The 19,226-nt window shown below is 47.0% G+C and overlaps 1 protein-coding gene across 1 annotated transcript in view; it reads left to right on the top strand.

Annotated features, from left to right (window-relative positions):
- zgc:174356 (uncharacterized protein LOC100137120 homolog) overlaps positions 1–19,226 on the top strand; it is a 113,587-nt gene that overhangs the window by 73,274 nt on the left and 21,087 nt on the right. Inside the window, exon 6 of the mRNA XM_038815000.1 lies at positions 817–973. Coding sequence (XP_038670928.1) covers positions 817–973 — 157 coding nt within the window. The remainder of the gene's footprint in view (positions 1–816; positions 974–19,226) is intronic.

Here is a 19,226-nt window from a genome sequence, read left to right as displayed (position 1 = left end):
ATATTAGAGCACTAAAGATTTCAAGCGCCAATATTTCCTGTGTAAATCTCATAAAGTAAGTCCAGCAGAGACATGGGACGATTCATTTTCTGTTGTTCTGTACAGAAATGGTGATGTAGCCATAATCTCATCGTTACCAAAACTGAAATAGGAAGATAAAAAATCTGCTGAGTGGAAGGTCTTTCACTTTGACCCCTTCAGTCGAAAGCCAGAGATTTTCCAAGTAGGTTGTCCAGTTGTGAGCAAAGGCCCAAAATCCATTGTTACTCTTTTTTTATTTTATTTAGACTTTGGTTTTTTGGAATTGCATCAATCACGCTGGGAATAAACTTCTACATCCACTGAAATAGACTTGTAGTTTTATCTCCTGTTTACACAAGTTTTTTTTTTTCCTCTCTCCCATGTTATTTATTGTGCCTTGCCTCATATTTTGTCTTGCGTTTTGGCTCGTATGCAATGCCCTCAGTCATCTCGTCATTTAAAATGCATCATTTCCCACTCAACCATCCAGCTATTTGAATTGCCACTAGTAGTATCTGAAATGAACGGCTACTTTATCGCAGGGGAGCAGATGAACCTTTTGACATTTATGCATCGATGATGAACCAATTCCTGTACTTTTGCCAGAATTTTAATATTCAATCATTGTTACAGACCCCTGTGTTCTGCTCTCGTGAATTCTAATTTTAATTGTGCACAGAAGCTAAAAGATGGTGATATTTCAGCTGCCATTGTGTTCCCTTGCTACTGAACACTGGTTTGGTGACTGAGGATTTGATGTTTCATAGACTTGTGTCCTTTTTCAATTATTGACAGGTGAGATGTTTTCCTGCATGGCTTCTATAGAAACAATCTGTGTTATAATTGGGGCAACTGTATTTGATGCACTCTATCCTCAAACACTCACATCGTTGCCTGGATTTAGCTTCATTGTGATGGCAGGCTTCCAGGTGATTCTATTGATCCTCGTACAGTAAGTAGCCAGTTATCTTCATGAACTTCCCATGTGTGTGTCTGTGTGATTATATAATGTATGTGAAAACCCCTTCCAGTGAAATAATGGGTAGCGTAGTGGACAGAGACAGCCCCTTCAATAGAATCATAAGGCCATTTGGCCCATTGTGTCCTTGCTGGCCCTGTGAAGGGACAATTCATTTAGTGCCACTCCCCTGCCTCTTCCCCACTGCCCTGCATACCTGTCCTTTTCCAATAATGATCCCATTTCCTTGCGAAAGCCTCAATTGAATCTTGCTCCACCACACTCTCAGGCAGTGCTCTTCACATCCTAACCACTTGCAGCATGAAGAAGATTTTTTCTCTTGTCAGCGTTGCTTCTTTTGCTAATTACAGTAGATCTATATCCTCAACCCCCCCATACCGTTTCTTGATTCTTCCAACAGTGGGAATGGTTTCTCCCTATTTATTCTGTCAAACATCTTTGGCAAATTTCCTCTCAACCTTCTCTCCTTCAAGATGTGGAGATGCTGGCGTTGGACTGGGGTGGGCACAGTAAGAAGTCTTACAACGCCAGGCTAAAGTCCAACCAATTTGTTTGGAATCACTAGCTTTCGGAGGGCAGCTCCCCCATCAGGTGAGCGAAGAGGTAGGTTCCACAACCACCTATATAGACAAAGTCAATGATGCAAGATGATACTTTGAATGCGAGTCTTTGCAGGTAATTAAGTCTGCAAAGATTCGCATTCAAAGTATCATCTTGCATCATTGACTTTGTCTATATAGGTGGTTGTGGAACCCACCTCTTCACTCACCTGATGAAGGAGCTGCCCTCCGAAAGCTAGTGATCCGAAACAAGCCTGTTGGACTTTAACCTGGTGTTGGAAGACTTCTTCCTGTTCTCTTCTTCAAGGAAGACAGTCCCAACCGATGGTTCCAGGAACAAGGGACTTTCTCGGGAATCTTTGCTGCAACCTCTCCAATCACTTCACCTTCCTCCCAAAATGTACTGCCCAGGACTGGGCAGATTGTTTAGTTCCTCAAAGAGCTTTAGTAGATTTGTGACCAGTGACCTGTCTCTTAGGGACCAACACTGGCTGTCCTGAATTAAATTTGACCTTTATAAGGAAAATAATCTCATTCCCCGTGAGAGCCTGTGTAGATGCTCACCCACGTCTGATTTTAGCCTGCAGTAGTTCTGAAGACCTGTAACCCACACCTTGCTTCTCCACTGACTCAGCTGTTCCAGTTCGGCTCTATCCCATCCTCTTCTGCTCATTAATTTCATTAAATTCCGCAGAAACAAAACCAATTTCCACTTCACTTTAATCCTCCATGAATGGGTTTTCTTTCCCTCTCTTAAGTTTGCCCTCCCTGTTTTAAACTTTTAAAGAGTATTTTTCTGCATTTATATGTTGTATTGCTATTTTCCACTTCAGCTCCCTGTGCTTTTCTTTGTCGCCTTGCCCTCTTTTCCATTTCTAATCTTTTTTTATGCTCCGCTTTGTTGTATTTTGCATTCATGAATTTTAGATAAGTCACATATTTATTTTGATTGGTGTGTTCATGTACTCTCTTTACTGCTTCACATCCAACTTGAGAGTTTCCTGTTGTTTTACAGCTGTTTGATCTGCCAGTTTTTCTCTGTGACTTAACTAGGGTGAGTTCCCTTTTTATCGAACCCAAAAAGTATTTTTTTCGTCGAATATCTTCTCCTTTTTTGCTTTTCACCGTCTCACTTTTTTAGTTTGTATCTAATTATGTTAGGATCACTTTTTCTTGGATAATCCCTTGTGTTGAGATCTGGAATAGTGTATGGTGGAGGAATAATACAGCAACTTGTCTTTTATCCTCAGCAAGTTTATTCTTCATACAGCTCCGTTGAGTTACAAAACACCTTATGGTTCCCCCACCCCAATTGCAACAGCTCCGTCCATTTATACTGAGTTGGAGGTTGAACCAAGAGCAAACTATGGGCCGGTGAGCCTCACATCGGTAGTAGGTAAATTATTGGAGAGAAGTCTCGGGGACAGGATTCACACCCATTTGGAAACAAATGGACTCGTAAGCGATAGACCGCATGGTTTTGTGAAGGGGAAGTCGTGCCTCACTAACTTGATTGGTTTTTTGAGGAGGTGCCAAAGATGATTGATGAGGGGAGGGCGTTGGATGTTGTTTACATGGACTTCATTAAAGCCTTTGACAAGGTGCCTCATGGCAGGCTGGTACAAAAGGTGAAGTCACACGGGATAAGAGGTGAGGGGTACAGAACTGGCTCGATCACAGAAGGCAAAGGGTAGCAGTGGGAGGGTGTTTTTCTGAATGGAAGGTTGTGACTAGTGGTGTTCCACAGGGATCTGCGCTGGGACCTCTGTTATTTGTGGTATACATAAACGATTCGGAGGAAAATGTAGCTGGTCTGATTAGTAAGTTCGCGGATGACACCAAGGTTGGTGGAGTGGCAGATAGTGTTGAGGATTGTCAGAGGATAGAACAGGACATAGATAGAACATAGAACATAGAACAGTACAGCACAGAACAGGCCCTTCGGCCCTCAATGTTGTGCCGAGCCATGATCACCCTACTCAAACCCACGTATCCACCCTATACCCGTAACCCAACAACCCCCCCCCCTTAACCTTACTTTTTTTATTAGGACACTACGGGCAATTTAGCATGGCCAATCCACCTAACCCGCACGTCTTTGGACTGTGGGGGGAAACCGGAGCACCCGGAGGAAACCCACGCACACAGGGGGAGGACGTGCAGACACAGACAGTGACCCAGCCGGGAATCGAACCTGGGACCCTGGAGCTGTGAAGCATTTATGCTAACCACCATGCTACCCTGCTGCATTTATCCTGTGAAGCATTTATGCTAACCACCATGCTACCCTGCTGCTGGTTGGAGACTTGGGCAGAGAAATGGCAAATGGAGATTAATCCAGAAAAATTTGAGGTAATGCATTTTGGTAGGTCTAACATAGAGGGGAAATACACCGTAAATGGCAAAACTCTCAGGAATATAGAAAATCAGAGAGATTGGGGATTACACATCCACAAATCTTTGAAAGTGGCGACTCAGGTGGACACAGTAGCCAAGAAAGCATATGGAATGTTTGCCTTCATTGGATGGGGCAGTGTGTATAAAAACTGGCAAGTCATGCTACAGTTGTATAAAACCTTGGTAAGGCAGCACTTGAAATGTTGCACACCATTCTGGTGGTCACACTACCAGAAGGATATGGAGGCTTTGGAGACAGTACAGTCAAGGTTTCCCAAGATGCTGCCTAGTCTGCAGGGTGTTAGCTATGTGGAGAGGCTGAATATACTTGGACTGTTTTCATTAGAACGGCGGAGGTTGAGGGGTGACCTGATAGAGGTCTACAAGATTGTGAGGGGCATGGATAGAGTGGGTGGGCAGGCACTCTTTCCCAGGGTGGAGGGGACAGTCACCAGGGGGCATAGGTTTAAAGTTTGTGTGGCAAAGTTTAGAGGAGATGTGCAAGGCAGGTTTTTTATGCAGATGGTAGTGAGTGCCTGGAACGCGTTGCCAGGAGAGATTGTGGAACCAGATACGTTAACGGCGTTCAAAAGGCATCTTGACAAATTCATGGATAGGGAGGGATAGAGGGACATTGCACAAGGAAGTGCTGAGGGTTTTGACCAAGGTTGGCATTATGACTGGTACAGGCTTGGAGGACTGAAGGGCCTATTCCTGTGCTGTATTCTTTTAAAAAATGTTTTAATTGGCATTTTAAGTTTTATATACAGTTACAGATCATGTCCATCACTGTGAAGTACATGTATTATTTTCCTGCCTATTTACATTTTGTCACCCTCTTCTCGGTGCTCTGTCTGTGTCCCCCCCTCCCTCCCTCCCTCCCCACCCCTTTTTTCCCTTGTGTTTACCGCCATATCTACCTTGCGGGTGGGGGGGGGGGAGTTCTGCCCCCCCCCCTCTTTGTGGCGTCCCCTTCATTCCCTTAGGCTCCCCCTGCTGCTCCTCCCTCCCCCTCTACCTGGGTTATGAGTTCCTTCTGGTTTCTAGTTTTCTTTCTTTCTAGTCATTGTTGGCTTCGAACAGGTCTTGGAACAGGCTGACAAATTGTCCCCATGCTTTAAGGAAGCCTTCCTCCGACCCTTGGATGATGTACCTGATCTTCTCCAAGTGGAGAAATTGCGATAGGTCTGTGATGCATTATCAATGGACACGAAACGTAGATAAAGTCCGAACGATAGGCTTTAATGCACAAGAAGTGTACCCGGCAGCAGACGTACAGAAGAATGGCAGACTGCCGGGGGAACATGGTTTCTTATACCCCGCCTCATAGGCGGAGCTACCTACCTCTCAGCCAATCGGCTGAGAGGCACATGACATACCTGGGCTAATGGGCAGCGAGTCCTCTGAACCAATGGCAGCTCACACTTCCAGGTACCGTAATACCCCTAGTTATACTACCACATTCTGCCAGCCAGTCTGCAGCTGTGGGTGGTGCTGCTGATCACCAGCCGAGCAGGATTTTCCAATGTGCGATTAGGGAAGCGAAAGCAAGGGTGTCGGCCCCCTTCACCATGTGCAGCTCTGGCTGCTCCGCCGTCGGGCATGGCTCCACCCTCACCCCCACAACCTTGGACATTGTCTCGGAGAAGGCTGTCCAGAGCCCAGCAAGTTTGGGGCAGGTCCAAAACATGTGGGTGCGGTTGGCCGGGTTCCTGTGCTGTATTGTTCTTTGTTCAATGATCATCATTCATCTTTAACAATGCAATTAGCTTAATAATGTAATTGCCAAAGCATGCACTTGCTGATATATTGACACCTAACACTTACATTATTTACTGCCTCATTTTTCTCCCAAACTCTATCCATCACTGCTTCCCTGCTTGTATAACTAAAACATGCAGATCTGCAAATCAGACTTGGACACATTGCAGAAACCTTGGCCGTTATTTTCCCATCTTCTTTTCCAGTTGGATAGAAAGGATATTTACGCAGAGGTCAGGAACACTGCTCCCCCCAGCTTAAAGGTTCAGGGTGATCTCTTTCCCCCCCCCCCCCCCCCCCCCCACCACCACTTGGGCCGGGAATTCCCAAGCCACATTTACAGTCATTGGACCATTAATTACTGACTCAGTAAAGTATCAGCAGAGGTGGGTAGGTGACTAGACTGTAGCAAGTTTGGTGGATGGGGGCATTTACTTGGCTAGGAGGTGTCAGGTGGGGAACCCACCACTTTCCCACCATCACCCCGATTAGGTCCGTGGCAGAAAGGCAGTTAATGCCCACTTAAGGGACTCATCCTGCCTCTGCTGGTATTAATCCAGAATCGGGCAGGGGATTCGCCATATGGGGAGCACAATGAGCAAAGCCTGGCCTGTTTACTTGTAGGCGACAGGTGGTTTCCACATCCAAGGGCATTCACTATTTCATTGAAGGATCTGGCATTGGGGGGATGATGGTGGTGGGGACCCTCTGAGAGACCCCCTCCCACCCTTGTTGCCGACTCCATTCCCCTCCCCGCAACCCTTTTCCCGTGAACTTCTCCCTGCCATCACTCGGCTGTACCTGGGTCCCTCCTTGAGACCAGGATGGATGTCGTATCAGTAGCAGCCATCATGCAGCTTCCACGGTGGTACTGCGGAGTAGGGCAGAACCTTTGGTCCATAATTGGCTGGCAGCTTTTGGATGGCAGGATTCCTGCCATCCCGGGGCGCTTGATCTTGGGAGAAGGCCCACATTCTCTGCACATTGCAGTCTGTTTAATCACGGAACCAGTAGGTTATAGTTTTTGCCTTTTAAAACAAATTAGGATTATGGGGTTAATCCACCTGATTGCTCAAGGTATTTCTGCTGTTTCGTTAAATAATTCAGTTAAATAGTTCGCCTTTTTTATTATTGGGCGGCTAATGTGGAAAAGGTGCTGAGTTGGTGCAGTGATCCAGGGACCGCTTGGTAGCAGCTTGTGGCGAAGTCATGTAGGGGGTCTGGGTTGCAGGCACTGGCGTTGGCTTCGCTCCCCTTTTTGACGCCAAAATACTCTTGAGCATGGTCGTCGGATCCACCTTGAGGATATGGAGACAGTTCAAGCAACATTTGAGCTTGGGTCTCTGTCGAAGTTGGCCCCTATTTGTCCCAATCGTCTGTCAAGCCGGCCAAGCTAGACCCTTTGTTTAGGGAATGGGGGAAGAAAGGGTTGGTGTTTAGGGAATGGGGGAAGAAAGGGCTGGAAAGATTGGGGTAATTGTTTCTGGAAGGGTGATTTTCCGCCTTGGAGGAATTGACTGTGAAATACCAGCTTCGGGGTCGAATTTGATAGATTTATCCAGGTTTGGAATTGTATCGAAGGCCTTCCTGATGTTCCCCGAGGCGTCGCCGATGTCTCTTATGGAAAGGATTCTTTCGCTGGTGGGCTGGGAGGGAGGGTAGCACGTCTGGCAGCTAAGGGTGGATCTTGTCAGAGGAAGTGGGCCCAGTGGATGGGGTGAAAGCGAGGTGGGAGGGGGAGCTGGGGCTCATAGTAGATGACGAGGTGTGAGGTGATGCCCTTTGCAGGATGAACACGTCATTGTGTGCGAGGCTGGGCTTGATCCAGCTTAAAGTAGCCTTTAGGCCGCATCTGACTAAGGTGAAGAAGAGCGTTTTGTTTTCCTGGAGGTGGATGACAGGTGTGGGCGGTGTTCCAGGGGCCCGGCCAATCACACGTACGTGTTCTGGCTCTGATCCAAACTTGCGAGGCTTTTGTGTCTCCTTCCTCAGCACCATATCGATGATTCTGAGTGTCGAGTTGGAGCCCTGTCCTTTAGTTACATAGTTTGGGGTGTTGGACTTGCTGGGGTGGCGGTTCTCGCCTGTGCCTCATTGATTGCCTGGAGGCAGGTTCTGCTGGGTCGGAGGTCTCCAACCCCACCGAGCGCCCTGGCACGGCTCGGGGACCTAATGGAATTTCTGCACCGGGAAAAGGTCAAATAAACCGTGAGGGGATCTGTTGAGGGATTCGACCGGAGGTGGTGCCCTTTCATTGCCTATTCGAAAGAACTAGTCACCATCGGTTGCTAGCGAGGTAGGGAGGACTGGGAAGTGAGGGGGGGGGGGGCTGGCGGTGAGGTTGGGTTAGGTGGGTTTCTTTTCTTTTTAGTATTTTTTCTTGAAATGTTGCACTGGTGGATTGGTAAAAATTATTTTTTGTAATAGATGAAATAGAAAAACTTTAATGAAAATGTTCTTTAAAAGCAAATATTCTTCGGTGAAATTGATAAAATATTTTTGATAACACAGTGTGATAGAAATCAGATACAATGGAAACATGTTGCACAAATGGCTTAACTCTGTAACGGTAATCTTTGCTAAGTTGTTTGTTTTCTCTCTCCTGCATGCCTCACTTCCGCTGCGTTATCATTGACCTTTTCCACATATAACATTCCAATTTCCGCTTCTCGACATATCTTTTGTAAATTTATCCTTGTGCTTGTGATATCTCCAGCATCTGATTCCAATATTGAATACCATGTATACGCCGCAGTGACAACACTGGCAATTTAAAATGGGATGGGGATAGTTTTGTGAGGTTGAAAACGGTGATGGAAAGTGGTTGCTGCAGTTCCTTGCATTTTTCATTGAATTTGCCGCACAGTGGAGAGCGCGGTTATGTTGCCTCACAAAGAGTGAAAACTGCACAGTGACTCTGGAAGGAGCTCTTTGGCCACTGGGAGGAGGTTCTTTGAGCAGAATCCTTGCAATGATCCTTCCTGTGGCAGACGCCACTGTAACTCCTCTGTAGTTACCACCATTGGACTTGTCTTCCTTTGGCAAAGTGTCAGGCTCAGACTGAAAACTGGAGTGTAGCTTTCCAGTTGCAAGAACAATTTTCTCTGCCGATTGTGATGATTGTAGGAATTAGAGATATGTTGTATGATATGTGTTTGGTGCAGTAAGGGTTAAAAGCCTGGGTTAGTGTGTGTTTGACTGCTGCAGTAGTGTATTTAAAAATCCTGGTTTGCAAGACAGCTGGGCTTTTCGGGAGCCAGAGGTGCAATTAAAGCACCATAAAAGTTTGGGCTGATGGATTTTTATTTATATTAAGGGGGTTCTCTGCAGAGTAGTTAATTAGAGGCATTGGGCGGGATTCTTCGTTTCAGGGACTATGTCCCCATGCCATCATGTAAACTGTGGCCTTTACCCCAGAAAAACTGGCATCAAATGCCACATGTTCACAGCCCTGCAGGCCAAGCAGGGACCCATCATGAAACTCGCAGCTCCAGCTGAAGATACGGGCCCCCAGACTTCCGGGACAGAGGGTGCGCATGCGCCTGGCAGTGGCCTCCAGCGGCCGTGCCATGCTCTATGGCGGACTTGGACCGCGATGCTGGACTGCGTAAATAGTACCCCCGATCAGCCGTGCGCCCGACCCAGACCGCCTGCGCAAAAATAGCCCGGTCCCGTATGAGGCCCCCCCCCCCCCCCCCCCCCCCCCCCCCCCCCCCCCCCCCCCCCATGCCCTCCGATCGTTCCGTCCCCGACCGTGGCTGCCGCGGACTGAGTCCACAGCCGCCACATGAGTATCCCGAACGGCAGGACTATGTTAGATCCACACCGTCGGGACTTCGGCCGGTCGGGGGTGGAGATTAGCGGGATGGGTCTCTGGCAGTGGCCGCAGGTGGGGGATACGCAGCATGGCGTACTCTCCCGAGTACACCGCTTTTTGTGGCCCGGCGAATCGAGGAACCAGCGCTGGTCTGGATTCCATGCGGAAATGGATTCTCCGCCACAGCGCCTGATGCGATTTTGGCATCGGGGTGCAGAGAATCCAGCGCGTTGTGTTCATTTTAGTGAGATGATGTAGTTAGTGGGGCGAGCCAGGGTTGAAGCAATCGGGTATTGAGGTTCAGTTTTAGTTGTTGGCTGGAAGACGAGCTGAGAAGATTTTTTGAAGAAATACAACCAGAGATTCTGCATTACTCTGACCGGGTCAAGCCTCTTTCTTTAAGGCAGTCTCAAAATATCTCTTTCTCAACGCGGAATATTCAAGACATCTCTGAACAACAAGTATTCCTGAGTGCCAACTGTATTTAAAAGTGGGTTGGGATCTGCAATGGTTTTGTTGTTTGAGATCACTATATTGATCAGCATTGAGTAAGGAGTAATTGTGAGCTATTTTCTGTGTGATGTTAAAGGTATTTTAATACCACATTCATAATGAAGTTTGTTTCAATATATCATATCCCTATTTTGCGTGAAATCACTCCTGGCATGAGGTATCCTTTCCTCATAGTCTTAGAAAATTAAAATAAAATATTGGGGTTTCTATCCAGTGTCCTAGCAACTGCTGGGATCTGGGATCGTAATAAGACCTTGAGCCTCTTAAAGGGGAAAAAAAAGAGTGGGTGGGGTTTACACCGTCAACCCAACCGTGTGGAGTTTGCACTTTCTCCTCATGTCATGTCTCCTCATTGGCTATTTGAAAGAAGACAGAGAGTGGTAGTTGATGGGAAATGTTCAGAATGGAGTTCAGTTACGAGTGCCGTACCACAAGGATCTGTTCTGGGGCCGTTGCTGTTTGTCATTTTTATAAATGACCTAGAGGAGGGCGCAGAAGGATGGGTGAGTAAATTTGCAGACGACACTAAAATCGGTGGAGTTGTAGACAGTGCGGAAGGATGTTGCAGGTTACAGAGGGACATAGATAAGCTGCAGACCTGGGCTGAGAGGTGGCAAATGGATTTTAATGTGGAGAAGTGTGAGGTGATTCACTTTGGAAAGAATAACAGAAATGCGGAATATTTGGCTAATGGTAAAATTCTTGGTAGTGTGGATGAGCAGAGGGATCTCGGTGTCCATGTACATAGATCCCTGAAAGTTGCCACCCAGGTTGATAGGGTTGTGAAGAAGGCCTATGGTGTGATGGCCTTTATTGGTAGAGGGATTGAGTTCCGGAGCCATGAGGTCATGTTGCAGTTGTACAAAACTCTAGTACGGCCGCATTTGGAGTATTGCGTACAGTTCTGGTCGCCTCATTATAGGAAGGACGTGGAAGCTTTGGAACGGGTGCAGAGGAGATTTACCAGGATGTTGCCTGGTATGGAGGGAAAATCTTATGAGGAAAGGCTGATGGACTTGAGGTTGTTTTCGTTAGAGAGAAGAAGGTTAAGAAGTGACTTAATAGAGGCATACAAGATGATCAGAGGGTTAGATAGGGTGGACAGCGAGAGCCTTCTCCCGCGGATGGAGGTGTCTAGCACGAGGGGACATAGCCTTAAATTGAGGGGTAATAGATATAGGACAAAGGTCAGAGGTGGGTTTTTTACGCAAAGAGTGGTGAGGCCGTGGAATGCCCTACCTGCAACAGTAGTGAACTCGCCAACATTGAGGGCATTTAAAAATTTATTGGATAAGCATATGGATGATAAGGGCATAGTGTAGGTTAGATGGCCTTTAGTTTTTTTTTTCCATGTCGGTGCAACATCGAGGGCCGAAGGGCCTGTACTGCGCTGTATCGTTCTATGTTCTATGTTCTGTGTGGGTTCCCTCCGGGTGCTCCGAATTCCTTCCACAGTCCAAAGATGTACAGGTTAGGTGGATTGGCCACACCAAATTGTCCCTTCGTGTCCAAAGATATGTACGTTAGGTGAAAGGGTTATCGGAATAGGGCAGGGAAGTGGGCTTGGGTGCAGATTTGATGGGCCGAATGAACTTCTCTCCTGCCATGACCGAGTTCCAAGTAGAATAAAGGGATTTTATGATTCTACCCTGCCTTCAATCCAATACCAAAATCACTCTAAACTCAGTCATTGAGCTTCAATATGCAGATATGTCTTATGCATGTACTCAGTTGGGAACCGAACTCAGGGTCCCCCCCCGGGATGAAGATCAGCGATGAGACTCTGGGAAGCATGAACCGTTTTCTGTAAGCGTCTCGTCAACAAAGACTTTGGAGGCAATGGTGAGTTTTACCATCTATGTGCCAACTCGGCCTTCGACCGACTGAGGAAAAGAGTTTGGAGGGCCAGGATCTCAAACCCAAGACGAAGGCGATCTCGGGACCCGTATATACTTTTAAGACTTGGACAACCTACAGCAAGCGCCACAAAGCACTGGAGGTGCCTTCACAAGATCCTGCAAATCCGGTGGCAAGGAAGATGATCTAACAGCAGTGAATGTGCCCGTCACCGAGGCACTAATCACTCAAACCCAGTTCCGTTGCGCAAGACATGTCATGTTTTACACCTGACACCAGAATTCCAAAGCAACTGTTCTACTTGGAACTCGGTCATGGCAGGAGAGATAGTGGAAATGCTTTAGGAATTTCCTCAAAGCATCCCTGAAGAGGTCAAACGTCCCTGCCAACTGCTGGGACTCCCTGACTTCTGACTGAAGAAACTTTATTCAGGAAGGCTGTGAACACATGGAAAGACGTTACTGGTAGCACCCAGAGGCAAAGTTGGGGTGTCGGAGAAAATAAACAAACCCCCTAATCGCTCATCTGCCCGACCCTTCAAGCACCGCCTGTACTACATGTGGCAGAGACTGCAGACCGTTCATTGGACTCATCAACCATCTCGATCTGGAGTAGAAGCAAGTTATCCTCGATCTTGATGGACTGTCCCAAGAAGAAGAAGGCGCATGGTTGACGAATAATCAGACCACCATGGGTCTGATTCAGAGAAGCTAATTAGAGATTTGTGGGTTGTGTCAATAACAACATTACCTTTTATTTATCTAGTTTATCGAATTTATCCAAGAATTTTATCAAACAGATTCCGACAGTAATGATGGGGTTGGAATATTCATAGGCTGGGCTCGGGTTGGATCACCGCACACACTCTGATTTTGTGAGCTTAATTTGATATTCTAACTCTGTTTTTAATACCGCCAAGACCTGTTGTGTCTTTGGGTAGAAATGGTTGCCGCACCTCCTGTCTCTTTTTTCTCATCAGTTCTCCTTTTGTTTGTTTGGCAACCCAATTGTGTGATGGCACAAAGCCAGAGCAATACTGTCTGGGTAATGAATAGTGACAGCTAAAAACGCTGATGTGTCATAAATGTGCATGAAATCTTAAATTGCTTTCTCTCCTTCAGCAACACCTGATTGCTGCTTTTCAGGATAAGTATTTTTTTTCTCCTCTCTCACTGTGCTGCAGTATAACCTTGTGCCCTGTTGCAGTTTGGACTATTTTGAATCTTGTTACCCAATTAAACTTAACAGGGACTGATTTATCTGATGGCCTCAGGTTTGAACAGTGAATGGCTGGGCTGTGCTGGCCAGGGAGGCGCCGGGTTCAATGCGTGGCCTGTGCTAGGGCAGCTAGAGAGTGCTGCAATTGACCTTTCCGATATGGGTGAGACTGGAGTCGAGCTCCGCTAGTACCCCATTTAATTAAACGACTGGCATCTACTTTTGACTCATTCGGATGGAGGAGGCACATGAACATAGAACATAGAACAGTACAGCACAGAACAGGCCCTTCGGCCCTCGATGTTGTCCATGATCACCCTACTCAAACCCACGTATCCACCCTATACCCGTAACCCAACAACCCCCCCTTTAACCTTACTTTTTAGGACACTACGGGCAATTTAGCATGGCCAATCCACCTAACCCGCACATCTTTGGACTGTGGGAGGAAACCGGAGCACCCGGAGGAAACCCACGCACACACGGGGAGGACGTGCAGACTCCGCACAGACAGTGACCCAGCCGGGAATCGAACCTGGGACCCTGGAGCTGTGAAGCATTTATGCTAACCGCTATGCTACTGTGCTGCCCATGAGGCGCTCATCTGCTGCTGAAATCCTCACTCGTGCTTTCGTTAACTCTGGACTCGACTATTCCACTGCACTTCTGCCAGAACCCCCACATTCTACTCTCCATAAACTGGAAGTCATCCAAAGCTCAGTTGCCCGTGTCTTACCTCTCAGCAAGCACCGTTACCCTATCACTGCTCTGTTCACTGTTTCACATTGCTTTCCACTCGAGCAGTGTTTTGATTTTAAAATTCTCATCGCTGTTTTCAAATACGTAAAAATATGCTTTGAACATAGAACATACTGTGCAGAAGGCGGCCATTCGGCCCATCGAGTCTGCACCAACCCATTTAAGCCCTCACTTCCATCCTATCCCGGTAACCCAATAACCCCTCCTCACCTTTTTGGACACAAAGGGCAATTTAGCATGACCAATCCACCTAACCTGCATGTCTTTGGACTGTGGGAGGAAACTGGAGCACCCGGAGGAAACCCACGCAGACAAGGGGAGAACGTGCAGATTCCGCACAGACAGTGACCCAGTGGGTAATCGAACCTGGGATTCTGGTGCTGCAAAGCCATAGTGCTGGCCACTTATGCTACCGTGCTTGCCCCTCCCTATCTCTGTATTCTCTCCCAGCTCCACAACCCTCCAAGATATCTGTGTTATTCTGGCCTCCTATGCATTCTAAGGTGTTCCACTCAACAAACAGCTTTAAATCATTCACCTAGTTTGTTTCCCATTCCTCATCACTGTTGAGAAGGTGGTGGTGAGCGTGGAGAGAGTGATTTTGCTTAAGGTAATGACTGGGGTACGAATCGGGGCTGCTTTGACCTGGGTGGTGTTGAGTTTCCTGAGTGTTATTAGAGTTGCACTCATCCAGGCAAATGGGAAGTATTCCATCACACTCTTGATTTGTGACTTGTAGATGGTGGACAGACTTTGTGGAGTCAGAGGGTGAGTTACTCACTGTAAGATTCCCAGCCTAAAACCTGCTCCTGTAGCAATAGATCTTCCCACTGATGCAGTTACGTTTCTGGTCAACGGCAACTCCCACATACTACTTCCTTCCCTTTTCTTACTTTTGAGGAAGAGAGATAGGAAACTTTTCATTTTAAAATTTATTTGCAAGACTGTTTTTGCTGCTAATGCGGAGCTGATCAATTTTATATTTCTGTCTTATTAAACTGCTTTGTGCGCTTGATAAGCCTAAGGCATTTCAGATACTGCAGTCCCCTAAATAAAAGATGCAAGATTGCAAGTAAGATTACAAATATTGAAAGAGTGTTAAACCATTGATGGTACTGTTTACTGGATGGAATATTAAACTGAAGCCTCTGGGAGAGAAGACAGGGTCTCTTTTGTTTTAAATCTCACCTAAAATACAGCACCTCTGGCAGTGCAGCACTCCCTCAGTACAGCACTGAATTGTCAAGTATAAGTGGATCATATATGCTCAAGTCACTGAAGTGTTTCTTTGCCCAAGGCCACCTTACTCGGTATGCTATCAACTGAGCCAAAGCTTAACCCCTATTACTAATTGGCTCCTTGACAGACATGATGAATTCAAGTTACCTTAAGCTCAACATACCGAAGATTAAAGTCCTTTTCAGTTGCCAGTTTTCGGCTCGAACCCCACACAGGCCGAACCAGGTGCAGCCAGGCTACACTGATTTGTTGTGACCTGCAAATTGATTCTCATCTCCAGATCCCTCCTTGGTTTGCCCCTGAACCATCTCCCCCGGGACTTACTTCACAGTCCATATCCTTTCCTCCATGGATGTTGTTCTTCAGTTCTTCCATTGCTGATTGCTCCTTCATTCTACAGCAGGGGTGGGCAAACTTTTCCGTGCAAGGGCCACATTCAGAAATTCACAATTCACAAAGGGCCGCATAGTATATTAAGTAAAATAATTACTTCACCCGGTTATGGTTCTGGGCGCCTCATATAGAACATAGAACAGTACAGCACAGAACAGGCCCTTCGGCCCTCGATGTTGTGCCGAGCAATGATCACCCTACTCAAGTCAACGTATCCACCCTATACCAGTAAGTAACCCAACAGCCCCCCCCCCCCCATTAACCTTAAAAAAAAATTAAAAAAAAAAAGAATTAAAAAAAAAATTTTTTTTTTTTTTAATGATTTGGTGGGCCGCAGAAATACCTTTGGCGGGCCGCATGCGGCCCGCGGGCCGTAGTTTGCCCACCCCTGTTCTACAGTGTGTATGGATATCACACTGGTTCAGCACAGGGCTAAAGAGCTGGCTTTGAAAGCAGACCTAGGCAGGTCAGCAGCACGGTTCAACTCTCGTACCAGCCTTCCCGAACAGGCGCCGGAATGTGGCGACGAGGGGCTTTTCACAGTAACTTCATCTGAAGCCTACTTGTGACAATAAGCGATTTTCATTTAATTCAAATGGAGTATTTTAACGATATTTAATAAATTCAACATGTCCTCTGGTCTGGTTCAGGACTTTGGAATGAAAAACATTGTGCTCCTTATATGAACTTTACATCCATTTGGCTCCCCCCACCCATCTGAGAAACAGGGTGGTGGGCAGCAGGGTGGCTCAGTGGTTAGCACTGGGACTGCGGCGCTGATGACCCGGATTCGAAACCCGGCCCTGGGTCACTCTCCATGTGGAGTTTGCACATTTTCCCTGTGTCTGCGTGGGTTTCACCCCCACAACTCAACGATGTGCTGGTTAGGTGGATTGGCCACGCTAAATTGTCCCTTAATTGGAAAAAAAATAAAAATTGGGTACTCTAAATTTTTTTTTTAATCTGAGAAACAGGGGGCATGATTCAGGCGGGTTGGGCAGAGTGTTTCTCAGTGGCTGCAGCGGCGAGATTCACCTTTCTATTCACTGGCACTTTGCTGGTTTATGGGGCCTCAGGGAGTTTCTGCCTGTCGAGGCCACACTCCAGTCGATTTCCTTTCCGGCAGGAATGGCTCCTCGCAGATTTGGGGGGGGGGGGGCATTTCGACCAACAGCGCCGATCTCCGCATCCCCCCCCCCTCCATTTAGGCTCTCTCCCTGCTTAATCGACCCCCCCCCCCCTCCCCCTCCATCCCAACCACTGACAGTGCCCACCTGACACCCAGGCATCATGGCATTGCCAGCCTGGCACCCTGGCAGTGCCACCCAAACATCCTGATTGTATTTGTTTGTATTATGATCCCCCCCCCCCCCCCCCCACCGCCGCCACCACCCCACGCTCTTGAATTACGTTGCTTTGTTACCTTGGTTGCCTCCTCCAGAACCACTCGACGACCCTACCTCTCTGAGCGCACTCTCCCCTCAATTTGATGCTTCCTTGCGGTTTCCATGCCTGCTCTCAGAAGAAAGTGAGATACATGTATATAGAAGGACAGACTGAAAGAAACTACCTGTTCATTCAAGCCTGTCCCATTCTTGACGCAGCAAAGTATTGTGACTTCCTGGCATTGCCACTCTGCCTTTTGGCTCAGATCTGGTACGTCTCTCTTGTGGGGACCATGAATTGGATTCAATTTGAATTTGAATTGGTTTTTGGAGCAGGCAAAGAGCTGGATTAGGGGTTCACCCCTGTCCACACTCTGAACCCTGGCTTTGTAACTCAGAAAAAGTAACAGGCATGCAACCTCCTGGAATGTGCTTCTGCTTGAGGCTTGCCATAAAATTAAACGAGCGCTGATGCAATTTTTGAGGGCCGCAGTTATGACCTATTGATACAAACATGGCAGAGCAACCCACATTGCAATTGTCCTGATGCTGCAGTTTTTAAAACAGAAAAACCATAAATCGCGTTCTTCACCCCGAGGCAGCATTCAGCTGTGTAAAAACCTGGGCTGGCAACAGGACTAACCTTCCTGTGCAGTAGTAAATGGAGCTCGATCTGCTTTATTTTGTACCTCTTTATTTTGAAGTGGTGAGGGCCCGGGGCGGGGGGGAGGGTGGGTGGGGGAAGAGAGAGGTGGTGGGTGAGGGGTGTGAGATGGAAGAAGTGCACAGCAGAATGTTAAAAATGTGTTGACAGGGTGATAAGAGAAATTCAATTAAGGTTGGACCTTGTGTGTTTTTGTGCAGCTTTAGGTGAACAGATTTATGTCTTCTGCTGACATCCAGAGATGACCTCAGGTCCACTTTTTTTTAAAAGGGAAGGTGCAGGTGGAAATAAAAGCACTTCTTATGAGTACATATATGTTTTGGTTTAGCCACTATTGATTCTACCTGTAGTAGGAGGGCTGATCAGTTAAATTTCTAGGTTGATGCGTTTCAACAGGCTTCGGATCTTTAAAGTGCAAAGCATTGTACAGGATTGATGCATTGTGCTTCTTTCCTTGGGACCAACAGATTCTGAGGTTATATTGCATACAAATATTTAAAGGATGGGACAGATGGGAACGGACAGTTTCCAGTAGCTGGGCGATCTATTATGATGGAACGCATGAGATACAAAGCAGACAGAGAGGGCAATGGAAAGTTCTTCACGTACAGAGCTATGAGGCCCGAGAGTTCGCTTGCAGAGCCGGGAACTATTGCAGTGAATTTCCCCCAAGAGCTTCCTTTGCTACCCTGATGCAACCTTGGTGGAGAACAAATTTGTTTGCACGCGTGTGATTTCTGCTGAACTACCACCAACGTTATGGCGATGGGGCAGGAGCGGCCCCCAAGAAAATTCACCGGTATGTCAACGTTCAAAATCACATTTGATCGGCAGATAGCGGGATTCTGGGAATAGGGTGGATGAATATAATTTGGGCTAAATACTTGCTTGGAGGTTAAAAGCTGACAGTGTTCTGGTCGAATCAAATGTCCTGCTTCCGTACTGTAGCCTGTGTGCAGGGCATTTATAGTACCGTTCATAGAATCCCTAGAATGCAGAAGGAGGCCATTCAGCCCATCGCGTTTGCACCGACCCTCTGAAAGAGCAACTTACCGAGGCCCACTCCCCGGCCCCACTTCCCTTAACCCCACCTAACCTGCCCACCTTTTGGACATGAGGGAGCGATTTAGAGTGGCCAATCCACCTAACCTGCCAATCTTTGAACTGTGGGAGGAGGAAACCCACACAGACACGAGGAGAATGTGCAAACCACACAGACAGTCACCCAAGGCCGGAATTGAACCGAGTCCCTGGTGTTGTGAGGCAGAAGTGCTAAACACTGTGCTACCGTGTCGCCCGTCTGGGACTAGGTTGATAAACTTATTGAAGCAGTTACGTAGAGTGCAGAAGCCTTGGGGGAACAACGCGCAATATGGAATTTATCATTCACTGAAGTGTGCAATAATGTTGGCCAATAAAATTCAGATTGCTTAACAAACAATCTCTCTTTTGTTTAACATTGCACTAAAATAGTATCTCCCTCTTTTAAAATAGCAATAAATTCTAACTTGGTTACTAAGTCTGCGTAAGAAATGTCCCTATTCCACAGTGCACTAATAAAGTGCCAAAGTGAAACTGATGTGTAATTAACCACAACATTGACAGCGCAAATTACACCCTCTTTAGAAAGTGGCATTTGGCAGATGTGTTGTATAGTTTCAGG

This window comes from Scyliorhinus canicula, chromosome 1 (genome assembly GCF_902713615.1).
Source record: "Scyliorhinus canicula chromosome 1, sScyCan1.1, whole genome shotgun sequence".
In the NCBI taxonomy this organism is placed as follows: Eukaryota; Metazoa; Chordata; class Chondrichthyes; order Carcharhiniformes; family Scyliorhinidae; genus Scyliorhinus; species Scyliorhinus canicula.
Note: the sequence above shows the minus strand (reverse complement) of the source record. Positions and strands in the feature narration are given on the sequence as shown.